The following is an 11543-nucleotide window of genomic DNA, read 5'->3' as shown; positions in this document are numbered from 1 at the left end:
GGATGTCTGTTGGCTGCTTTCATATAGACTTCAATGTGATGACACTTTACACTTGGTACGGTGCATTTGTTCGTATTCATGCCATCAGAAGCTAAATATAACACTATGATCAAATTAAGCCCATTGCAAAACCCAACTCTTCTCAAAAGCACCACCCATAGTAAACCCTTGCAACCCAGTAACACTAAGCACCTTCGATGCCGCATTATACTTAACCGCCTCCTCACCAACTCTCTTCCCATTAAAGACAACATCCTTCGGCTGCTCAACACCAAGAACAGTCACATTCGCCAACGGATTCTTCTCCTCCCACGTCCCCCTCACATCAACCCGTAGGCTACCGGAAGTCGCCGTGAGGTCCACATGTTTCGTCGCACTAGGGTACAAACTCTCCCCATCGTCGAGATACAACTCGCCACGCGCAGTCCCGTTCTTGCCGGTAGCAACAATCAAACTCCAATCCGTCTCCCTCGCATCCCGCGTCGTCAGCGCAGGTTCCTGCATGGGCAACACACTCCCCCCACGGACGTACACGGGAATATGGCCCAGTGGCGCGGGAATAGTGGTGTTCACGCCCGCTTCTGCATCCACGGGTGCTTGGGTGTACCAGTCATACCACACCTGTCCGGCCGCGATACCGGGAAAGACACCCTTGACGGTATCAACGCCCGGCTCAAGAACGGGGATGACCATGATATCCGGGCCCAGGAGGAACTGCGTATCGACGGCAGCGAGGCGCGGCTCATTCGGGAATTCCCAAGCCAGCGCGCGGAGCACCGTGGAACCTGTTGTATGCGCTGTGTGGAAGAGCGTGTACATGTATGGCAGGATAGCGTAGCGGATGGCCATTGCTTTCTTACTCGCTGACGTGACGGAAGCCCAGCGGTATGGTTCTTGGGGGAGAGACTTGATAACGTTATGGTTTCTATAGAACGGGAAGAACGCGGACATTTGCATCCAACGGTTGCATAGTTCTTCGTCTGTGTTCCCTGAGAAACCGCATGTGTCTACACCGAACATGGGGATGCCGAATAACGAGAACGAAAGAGCTTGGGAGATGGAGAAGAACATGTCTGCCCATTTGGAGTTGTTGTCGCCGCCCCAGTGTGCGGCGTATTTACCTGAGCCTGCGAACGTCGCGCGGCCGAGGATGAAGGGCCGTTTCTGAGGGAAGACCTGGAGCAGGCCGGAGTAGGTTGCTTTGAGAATTTGGTGGCCGTTGAGGTTGTGGACATCGTATTCGACGACACCGTCGGTGTGTGTTGCGTTCGGGGAGATGGCCTGGACGGCTAGGTCGTGGCCTGGCTGGACGTTGTTGATTACGTAGGGGGGGTGGTTGATGTTGCGGGCTGCGGTGGGTGTGCTGCGGAGGTACGACTGCGTCGTTGACGAGGATGAGGTGGCTGCTGCGGCGGATTGCGAAGCAGCAGCCGAGGATGCGGATGCAGCTTCACTGGCGTTACTCTTGCTGAAGCCCTCGGGGTAATTGTAATCCACGTTCCCCGGTTCACCGGGGAGAGCGAAGGACGGATGCACGGGGTTGAGGTGCAGATTGTCCGTTCCGCAGCTTCCAACGCAGAAGGAGGAGCATTCGCCCATGTCGATCCACATGCCGTCGTAGGCGACCTTTTCGTGCCAGAGGGATAGTTCGTTGGCCCAGAAGTTGCCGGCTTTGGGGTGGTGCCAGTCCGGGAAGACGGTGTAGCCGGGCCAGACGGCGCCGATGTAGAGACTGCCGTCGGGGTTTTTGAGGAAGAGGTCGTCTGCGGCGCCGCGGTCATAGGTTGGGTAGCTGAGTTGTTAGTGTGTTGTATGATGGGGAAGGGGGAGGGAGGCTCACGCATCAGATGCATTGTCGGGGTTGGGGATGTAGAGGGCAGAGTCGACGAGAGGGACGAAGCGGCGGCCACCGGCGTGCAACTTGTCGAGGAATTTCTCGCCCTCTTCGTAGGACCAGTTGGTCTTTTCGTTGTCAAAGTCGCGGTATCCGTGCATGTAATCGATATCAACCCTGACAATGTTAGCGCCAACACCGATTTCAGTAGATGCACTGCATACCAGATGTACTCCACGGGAATCTCAAACTTCTCAAAGTCCGTAATGACATTCTCCAGATCAGCCCAGCCGGTGTATCCCCAGCGGCACTGATGGTATCCTAGTGTGTTGTACTGCTGCATGGCAGGCAGTCTGTCACAACCTGGCTTCTCTCGTATCGTACCTAGGGTTCTAGTTAGTTATATTTCGAGACTGGACACTTACCCTAAGTGTCTTCCAAGTAATTGTATGCTCAATGCCCCTCCGGGTCCGGTTCGGTATGTCGTATGCGTTGATGGGTATATCGCCCCCTCCAGGCTCCGTAAGATAGTCAACAAGTAGAAACAATAAAGGTAACGAATAGAGAAACAAGGCCAACCGAGTACGTATACTGGGTTGTTGGTTAAGTGCGGACGAGTCAGAAACTAGAAGGTAACCAATGCTGTAAGACTTGAATTGATCGCGAAGAACTAAACTAAGTACATGAATGAGCGTCCTTATATATCCTTCCTGGTCATATCAGTGATCTGTCACTTCCTATCACTGATATGGTATTTCGTAGTCCTGCTATGTTATTTCATATCATCGCTATGCGGGAACATATCACTGATATGCCGATCACGTGACATGGCCGTCAAATATCAATCTGATCCTTGTTCCATCTTGCATATCCACCATCAACTGTTATCCAATGATTCCATCCTAACCCTGTATCATCACGTGAGGTTGATACGGCAAGGTCTGTAACATTACCTCCCCCTCTTTCAGGCTTTCGTCCTCGAAAGTCATAAAGCTGCGGTATCCCTCAGGTAAGCGCCTGACTACCCAACTTCTTTCTTATTCTCTGCTGATTCCACCATGTCATCCAGGGTTTCTAAGACCAAATCCTCTTCTGTCCGAAAGAACGAATTGTTGCGCAAGATTTCCGATAACGGTTTTGCTATGGTTTTCTCTTGTACTCGGTGTGCTCGTCTGGGTAAGACCTGCGTCAAATCTGATGATTCCGATCGTTGTAGCGAGTGTGTTAAGGAAGGTGGTCGTTCGCGTTGTGTTGAAATGAAACCTTCCTATTCTGATGCTGAATGGCGTCGTCTCGTTCGTGCTCAGCATTCCATCAAGGATGAAGAAGAGGCTCTTCTGGCGAAACTCCTTCGGTTGCGAAAACAAGAACGTTTGCTTAGGGAGCGTGCGAATGAATTTATTTCCCATGAGTTTCAAGCGATCGAAGAATTGGAAGAATTAGAAAGGGAAGAAAATAGAACTCATGAAGAACAAGGGAAATTTCAGAAACAAGGAGAGGATGTTGAGTGTGATGCTCAACTGGCGTCGGTATCCAACGATCCTAGTTTGACTCAGATGATGAATTCCCCTTCCTTCTGGGAGAATTTCGACTCTGCTGTCGCTGGTGGTATTCCTTCACCAACTGGTGGCAACCAGTCAAGTTCGCAATAGGTTCCCATGTGTTCTCAGAGGTATCGTACCCTTTCCATTTGATCAGGTAACATGGTCGTCCATTGACTTGTCGGTAATCCAGAATTCGTTCAACTTCATATTCATCATCATCGCTTTCGATTTCGATATTTTCTGTTGGCATGGCGTTTTTCGGTGCTGGTTCCAATAGCGAGATGTGAAATACTGGATGTATGCGCTTCATTGATTTCGGTAGTTTCAAGCGGTAATTCACTGGTCCTGTTTTTCCTTCAATGGTGAAAGGTCCAATCTTCTGGTGATCGAGCTTTTGACTTGGTCGTTTCGTTTTGATATTTCTGCGGAGCAGGTATACTTTCTCCCCCCTTTTTAAGGTAGGTCCCTTTCCGTGGTGCTTGTCGTAATATATGGCCGCTCGTAGGTTCATGAAATCGATGTCTCTTGACAGTTGGTGGTGTAAGTTCTTCAACTTTTGAACTGTCTCATTTGCCGCTTCTGATGTGGACTCTTGTGGTCGTGGCTTTTCATATAGCACTGGGTGGTATCCATAATTGGCGTAAAATGGCGTTACTTTGATCGTTGAATGCTCTGCATTGTTGTATGCAAACTGTGCCATGGGTAGGAATCTAACCCAATCATCTTGCTCATAGTTGATGTAGTGCCGTAAGTATTGCTCAATCGTTTGGTTGGTTCGTTCAGTTTGACCATTCGCTTGTGGGTGGTAGGCTGTGGTGAGGCGGTGTTCTATACCCATCAAATTCGTGAGTGTCGTCCAAAATTTTGAAGTGAACAGCTTGTCTCTGTCTGATGTGATCTTTTGAGGCACTCCGTGGTTGGTAATGACATGCTTCAGGAATATCTGTGCCATATCTGCTGCGGTCATGGTTCCTTTGGCTGGTACCAAATGAATATATTTGGTCATTCGGTCTGTGATGACTGTGATCGAGTCATATCCTTGTGATGTCGGTAACTGTGTGATAAAATCGATGGTAACCCATTCCCATGGATGTGTTGGAGCATCCGGGGATTGCATTTTTCCATAGGGTTGATGTCTTGCTGCCTTGTCTTGAATGCAAGTTTCACAGTTCTTCACATATTCTTGAACAACTTTTCGCGTGTTTGGGAAGTAGTAGTTTCTCATGATTTGTTCGGCTGTTTTCTCTGTTCCCAAATGTCCGTGGAGTGGAGTGTCATGGTGCATGCTGATGATCTCATTTCTCATGCTTTTTGGCACATAGATGAGATTGTGCAAGTACACTAATCCATTGTTATCTGTGGTCAATTTGTCGTTTTCTGCTGAGTTTTCAATCATATCCTGGATCATTTTATCTTTTTGTGTTTCTTCGGCAATTTTCTTTTCCAAAGGTTTGTTCGAGGTATGCATGGTTGCTGCTAACACCTGGTGGTTATAGCTGATGGTTCCGTCTTCGTTCGTTTTCAATATTGCTGGATTGATCGTTCGGTCTTTGATCTCATAGTCTGGTCGTCGACTGAGTGCGTCTGCTTGTCCATTCTCATTTCCTTTGCAGTGGATGATCTTGAAGTCATATTGCGATAGTACTTCAGCCCATCTGGCCTGTCTTCGGGTCAACTCTTTGGTTGTTGTGAAGAAGGTCAGGTTCTTGTGATCTGTTTTCACAAGTACAGTGTGTTGTGCTCCTTCCAAATAAACTCTCCAAGTCTTGAATGCTACCACTATGGCTAGCAGTTCCTTGTCGTGGATGTCATAGTTCAACTCCGCTTGAACTAGTTTTCTTGAGTGGAATGCAACGGCTCGTGGTTTTCCATCTGGTCCTGGTTGAGTCATCCTCATACCAATGGCGTAATCTGATGCGTCGGTTTCAATTGTGGTTTCCTTTTCTGGGTCGAACTGCACAAGTGCTGGTGCAGATACAATTTTTTCTTTGGCTTGTTGAAACGCTTGTCGTTGTTCTGGTCCCCATTGAAACTCTTGTCCCTTTTTCAACAATTTGAACAGTGGTGTCATGAATTGTGAGTAGTCCTTCAAGAATCGTCGGTAGTAGTTCACAAGTCCTGTAAACTGTTGAACTTCCTTGGTGTTCTTCAGCTCTGGCCAATCCAAGATTGCTTGAACCTTGTTCTTATCCATCTGGATTCCCTCTGTAGTAATCCAGTGTCCTAAGAACTCGGTTTCCTGAACATGGAATTCGCACTTTTTCAACTTCAATCGTAGCTTTGCTTCCTCAAGTTTTTGCAGTACTTTCTTGACATGCTGCACATGTTCTTCGAAGGTGCTGGAGAAGACCAAGATGTCATCAAGGTAGACTATCACGAAGATGTCGAGATATACTCCAAGTACATCATAGATGAATCGTTGGAATGATGCTGGTGCGTTGGTAAGCCCAAATGGCATGACCAAATATTCATAATGTCCATATTTCGTTCTGATGGTCGTTTTCCATTCTTCTCCTCTGGCAATTCGTAGTCGATTGTAGGCGTCTACAAGGTCGAATTTGGTAAACCATTTTGCTCCTCTGATTCGGTCTTGCATTTCATCAACTCGTGGTAATGGATGTCGATCCTTAATGGTGATGGCGTTGAGTGGTCGATAATCTGCACATAGCCGTAGACTTCCATCTTTTTTCGGTACAAATAGGACCCCGTGCCCTGCTGGTGATGTTGATGGTCTGATGAATCCTTTTGCCAATTGTTCTTCAATATATTCCCGTAGTATTTTCGATTCTCGTTCTGGCATCGGGTAAATCTTCTTGCATGTCGGTGTCTTCCCTTCCATAAGGGGTATGTGATGATCGTGTGGTCCGTGGTCTGGTAGTTCAGGTCGTTCAGGCTGCTTGAACAAGTGCTGAAACTCAATATACTCCTGTGGAATCTGTGGTTCCTGAGTCGTTGCTGCTAGCTCCTTATGGTCAATCCATTCCCATGAGCCTAGCTCTGAGTCTGATGGTACGTCATCAACTCTTCCTGAGCGATATTCCTCAACCGGTGCTGATCTCTTGGATATATCCTCCTCCATCAAGTATTCGCAATACTTCTGGGTCGTGTCCGGTGCCCATCCGGGTAAATTCATCAGCCAATGTCGTTCTGAGGCCCTGGTGGCTGCTAAAACAATGTTTGTCGCTGTGTCATTCATTTCTCTGTTATTCAACCCACCTCTTGGTTGCTTCACGTATCTACCAGGTCTCCTGCCTGTAGATCGTGGTGAGGTCCCGGCCTCCCGTTGACTCGGTCCTTTCATTCTTGGGCAATCACAATTCACAAAGTTCATTTGTCCAGTTTTCCAGTTAATTTCCGGGTTGTGATTCCTGAGCCATGGAATCCCCAACACTATATCGTATTGTCCCAGCGGTGTCACGTCGAAATTGATCCTTTCTTCATGTTCCGCTACAGCCATAGGGACAAATCCCGATTCGACCGTCAGGTGACTTCCCAAATTTTCACCATTCAGTCCTGAGATAGGCTCTGGCTGCGCCTTCTCAATCCCTAAGATCCCCAATTGTCGCTGGAATCTAGGATCCATGTAATTTCCAGTAGCTCCTGAGTCAACCATCACTCTGGCTAGTTGATTGAGAACTGGTGTCATAAACTTCAAGTGGTATCCTCGCTGTGTCGCTGATAGGCTTGCTTGCCATCTTGGTTGCCGTAGACGTCGTGGACTTGGGTAGTAATCCTTGGGTTCAAAGTGGACTATACAGTCATCTTCATAACATGCAGTCCAGTGCATACTTGAATGCTCTGGATGCAGTAGATATCCTCTGCATGCACAGTTCCAATCCCAACAAGGACAACTGTCATTATATTTCTTAGGTCGTTCTGGGAAATAATGCGCCATTTTCTTTCGATCATAGTGTTCTCCACATGCGTGGCTATAACACACAATCCAAGGTAATTGGTTATGCTTTGGGTGCTCTCGGTAGTGCACACAATCACACCAATCATACTTGCATGAGCTGTGGATGGGGCCTCGTAGTCGTTTGGTCGTGATGTCCCGTAAGTATCCCCATAATTCTCCATTGTTCTGTCCACAGTAGTGGCACGTGTATGGGTGCTGGTCGCATTTCCGTAGGTGTTCGTCCCAAGTTTCATTCGCTCGTTCCCAACATTTCAAGTTCTGATGTGGGCAGTATGTATTCAATTCATTGAATAGTTCTTTCAATCCTTTAGAGAGCCTCTTGGGGTTCTCCTGGAGTGAAAAACAATATCATCAATGAAGTACGCGGCAACGTCGGTATTCGTTTCTTCATCGGCTTTTCGTTGTTTCGTATATCGCTTGGACCATAACTGTTGCTTTGCAATAGGGCTATACACACTGGACTTCGTGTATCCCTCGTTATCTTCTGCCAGACTCTGTTCTTCTTGTTCATCATTTTCGGGAGTTGCGTTCTGAGGTGTCTCCGGTATCTCATGGAGTTCCTCCACGTTGGGATCGTGGCCATTCCACTGAGCACCGTACTCTTCGTCAAGGAAATCATTAACTGGCCAATCTTGGTTGGGCAGTTCGCCGAGTGATTTCTCCTGAACTGGCTCGTTGATGGCTTTTTCGGACCCATCCGTCCTTATATGGGCTTTGTCGCTGTCGCTGTCGGATCCCACCGTCCGTTCATTGGGCCAATATTCTTTTTCACTTGAACTCATGATCTCGTCGATTTCCTCTGTCGTGAGGGTCGTCTGTTCTTCCATCAACCTCCTCAATGGGCTCAGGTTGGGTACTACCATAGTTCTGGGTCTCCATGGTCCTCCATGCTCATCCGAAGCCTCTTGCATGTGCCATCCAGAATCATTCGTTGCTCTGAGTTCAGGGTTCACAATTCCTGTGGTGTCATACGCTCCTCTCTCCTGGGTAGCGTGCAGTTGCTTGCTATCATTTCGTTGTTGCTGAGGCCTAACGTTCTGTCGTTGCTTGCATGCCTTCGTCATGTGGCCCGGCTTTCCACATGTGAAGCAAAGTTTCTCTTTCCTCCTTCGTTCTCTTTCCTTGTCGGATACGAAGGGCCTATGCTGTGTGGCATCCAGCTCCATTGGTCGTGGTCCATAGGGATCTTCATACCCTTGGCTTCGTGGTTGAGCTGGTCGTTTATCGTTCGATCGATAGTGGCTCGTTCGTGGGTTTCCTCTGAAGGTGTTTCCATATCTTGACTCCTTCTGTCTGACTCTAAGGTCATACAGGGTGTTGTCAATCTTGACGGCTCGTTCAAAGAGTTCGTTCAATGAAGTCGGTCGTTCCATCCAAACTAGTTTCTCCTGAATCTCTGGTTTCAACATTTCTTCGAACTTCGCAATGTACATCGTCTCGTCCCAATTCAGATGGGTGATGATCTGCTGGAAATCAGATACCAACTTGGCTACTGATCCTGTCTGTTTGAGTCGCCATAGCTTCCGTTCAGCGTTCCGTGTGGCGTCAATATCTCCAAACGTTCTCTGGAGTCGTTTCTTGAATTCAGTGAAGCTGCTAAAAACCTCAGTGGTATTGTCGTTATGGTATTGTTCATCTTTCTCCTGGAAGTCGCGCAAGGTAGGTTCAAACCAATCAAATGCTGGTCCAGTCAAATAAGTTGCTGCAAGTAGGACTTTGTCGGATTCGAAGATGAGCTTGCTCCGGTTCATGCGGATATACAAGTCCAACTGGGTGATGAAGGGTCGCAACTTGTATCGAGTACCATCAAAGGGTTCCGGCGGTCGAACTTTGATAGCTTTGGCTGACTGTCGTTCTTCCAAAGTAGTGATGCTTTCCTGCAGCTGGCTAACCATTCCAAAGAGCTCTTCATAAGTCGGAGTTCGTCCCTCAGATCCACGAGAGGATCTAGGAGTAGTGTTGCTGTTACTGTTGTTGGACATGGTTGCAGTTCGTGTTTTAAGTCAATATAGTCTCGAAACCTGACTCGTACTGACTGGCGATCAATGTGTCACAACCTGGCTTCTCTCGTATCGTACCTAGGGTTCTAGTTAGTTATATTTCGAGACTGGACACTTACCCTAAGTGTCTTCCAAGTAATTGTATGCTCAATGCCCCTCCGGGTCCGGTTCGGTATGTCGTATGCGTTGATGGGTATATCGCCCCCTCCAGGCTCCGTAAGATAGTCAACAAGTAGAAACAATAAAGGTAACGAATAGAGAAACAAGGCCAACCGAGTACGTATACTGGGTTGTTGGTTAAGTGCGGACGAGTCAGAAACTAGAAGGTAACCAATGCTGTAAGACTTGAATTGATCGCGAAGAACTAAACTAAGTACATGAATGAGCGTCCTTATATATCCTTCCTGGTCATATCAGTGATCTGTCACTTCCTATCACTGATATGGTATTTCGTAGTCCTGCTATGTTATTTCATATCATCGCTATGCGGGAACATATCACTGATATGCCGATCACGTGACATGGCCGTCAAATATCAATCTGATCCTTGTTCCATCTTGCATATCCACCATCAACTGTTATCCAATGATTCCATCCTAACCCTGTATCATCACGTGAGGTTGATACGGCAAGGTCTGTAACACAGTCCAACTGTGCTGACCTGGTAGTTCTTGGTGACCTCAGCCTGGCTTGGGCCGGAGTAGAAGGTCAAGTCGATGCTACCACCAAGGGTCCGCCAGGTCAGGTTCTGAGGCTGCGTAATGACCTCCAGGCCGTGGGCGTTTCGCAGGAACACGCCGTGGGAGAAGGACTTGTACTCCTTCTTGGGGTCGGCCTCGGAGGTCTTGACGGGGATGAACGAGCCATTCTTGCTCCGCTCGAAATATCGGGTGTCCAGGTAGAAGGGGTGGCTGCCGTAAAGGTTCCTGTATAGTGTTAACACTTTGATCTTTGAGTGGAGGTGAAAAGACGTACGAGTCAATCGGGTTACCCTTGTCAGATCCATAAGCAGTTAGAGTTGCATTATGCAGAATCCGTAACTGTTGGAAATGCTCTCCCAGACCATATATGTTGTAATCCTCCGGTAGAGAGGTCACAAATTCAATGAACTGGTTCTCATAGACCAGAACCGAACCCTGTGTGTTGAAAAGCACGTCATCAGTCGCCTTCCGGGTAACCTTGAAGTTGAAAGACGGCTCGTTGGACCACTCCAATGCCAGATCACTATGCGCAGCAGACGCATTCGGAGAGACCTTAGGTCGCGGAACGACATCCTCGTTGAGGAAATACCACGACGCATTCGAGGCATCAACATGACTGGGCACGATGTATATATTCAGCCGATCCTTAGCCTGGTATTCAACGGAGAGGTCCAAGGAGTCCACGTCAATTCCATAGGAGTTGCATGGTGCTCCAGCTAACTGCAGAGTAGCCGTGAAGCCCTTGGATGACTGGTGTACATTGGAAGCCTTGTAGCCAGGACAGACTGATTGAGCGTTGACAGCTTCATGGTCATCGATGTTAGCAATCAGATTCGCACCGATGTTTGCGGCGGCAGGGATGGTGAATTGAGAGTATGAAGCACTCGTAGAAGAGCTTGCCGCGTAGGCTCCAGACAGGAGCCAAGAGCTGGCGAGGAGGCCCGCAATGTTGACCATAGTGTTGGACCGGAAAAACGAAAGGGGTGGTCAAAGCAACTTCTACGTGCCGTGTCCTTGATATTTATATCTGCCGTTGTCTCATTTCCGGAGTATGCGTTGTTTTTGATAAAGTTTTCTATGATGTAGATGCGAGATCTCTGTTCAATGACCGAATCCGTGCGTATTCTCTGCTGTTCACCGGCGCATAGAACGGTCTGTATACGGGGATATGTCAGGGCACTCCGGAGTCAGTGTTGGGATTCGGTATTACCCGCCATCCCACACTCGGGATTGGTTCTGTGGAGAAACCAAAACTACAGGGTCCTGGCCATTTTTGATCCCGGGGAAACTGGGCAACGGTGGTTCTATACCTGCCGAGTTAGTTATCTTCCAAGATGAGTCAGAAGAACCGTAGAGCATGCCCTCTTCAGAATGAGCTGGCTTCAGACACTTATTCTTCAAACAGATTCTTCAGCCATGCCGATATTCATTCTGCAGGACTCCGGACAATACCGTAGCAAAACTGTAGGTGTAAGCTCGGAGAAATCAAGCGAGATGTGGGAGAGTGTGAGCCGCCCTCGGCCTCCCATTGGCCGCATATCCGGTAAA

At 48.2% G+C, this 11543-nt stretch overlaps 3 protein-coding genes across 3 annotated transcripts; 1 reads left to right on the top strand and 2 right to left on the bottom strand.

The window, feature by feature from the left end:
- Positions 1–114: 114 nt before the first annotated feature.
- On the bottom strand, positions 115–2177 carry ACHE_21214S (glycoside hydrolase family 31 protein; the record flags this gene model as incomplete). The annotated part of the gene is made up of 3 exons (XM_043275272.1): positions 115–1792; positions 1841–2011; positions 2059–2177. 3 exons carry the CDS (start codon positions 2175–2177, stop codon positions 115–117), a joined length of 1968 nt encoding a protein of 655 aa, XP_043134278.1.
- Positions 2178–2976: 799 nt separating this feature from the next.
- Positions 2977–3486, top strand: ACHE_21213A (uncharacterized protein; the record flags this gene model as incomplete). Its single annotated transcript, XM_043275271.1, has 1 exon — positions 2977–3486. The coding sequence occupies one exon, from the start codon at positions 2977–2979 to the stop codon at positions 3484–3486; it is 510 nt and encodes a 169-aa protein (XP_043134277.1).
- Positions 3487–9904: 6418 nt separating this feature from the next.
- On the bottom strand, positions 9905–10952 carry ACHE_21212S (uncharacterized protein; the record flags this gene model as incomplete). The annotated part of the gene is made up of 2 exons (XM_043275270.1): positions 9905–10220; positions 10270–10952. The coding sequence occupies 2 exons, from the start codon at positions 10950–10952 to the stop codon at positions 9905–9907; spliced, it is 999 nt and encodes a 332-aa protein (XP_043134276.1).
- Between the last annotated feature and the right edge of the window lie 591 nt (positions 10953–11543).

The sequence above is a fragment of the Aspergillus chevalieri genome, chromosome 2 (assembly GCF_016861735.1).
Source record: "Aspergillus chevalieri M1 DNA, chromosome 2, nearly complete sequence".
Classification (NCBI taxonomy): domain Eukaryota; kingdom Fungi; phylum Ascomycota; class Eurotiomycetes; order Eurotiales; family Aspergillaceae; genus Aspergillus; species Aspergillus chevalieri.
Note: the sequence above shows the minus strand (reverse complement) of the source record. Positions and strands in the feature narration are given on the sequence as shown.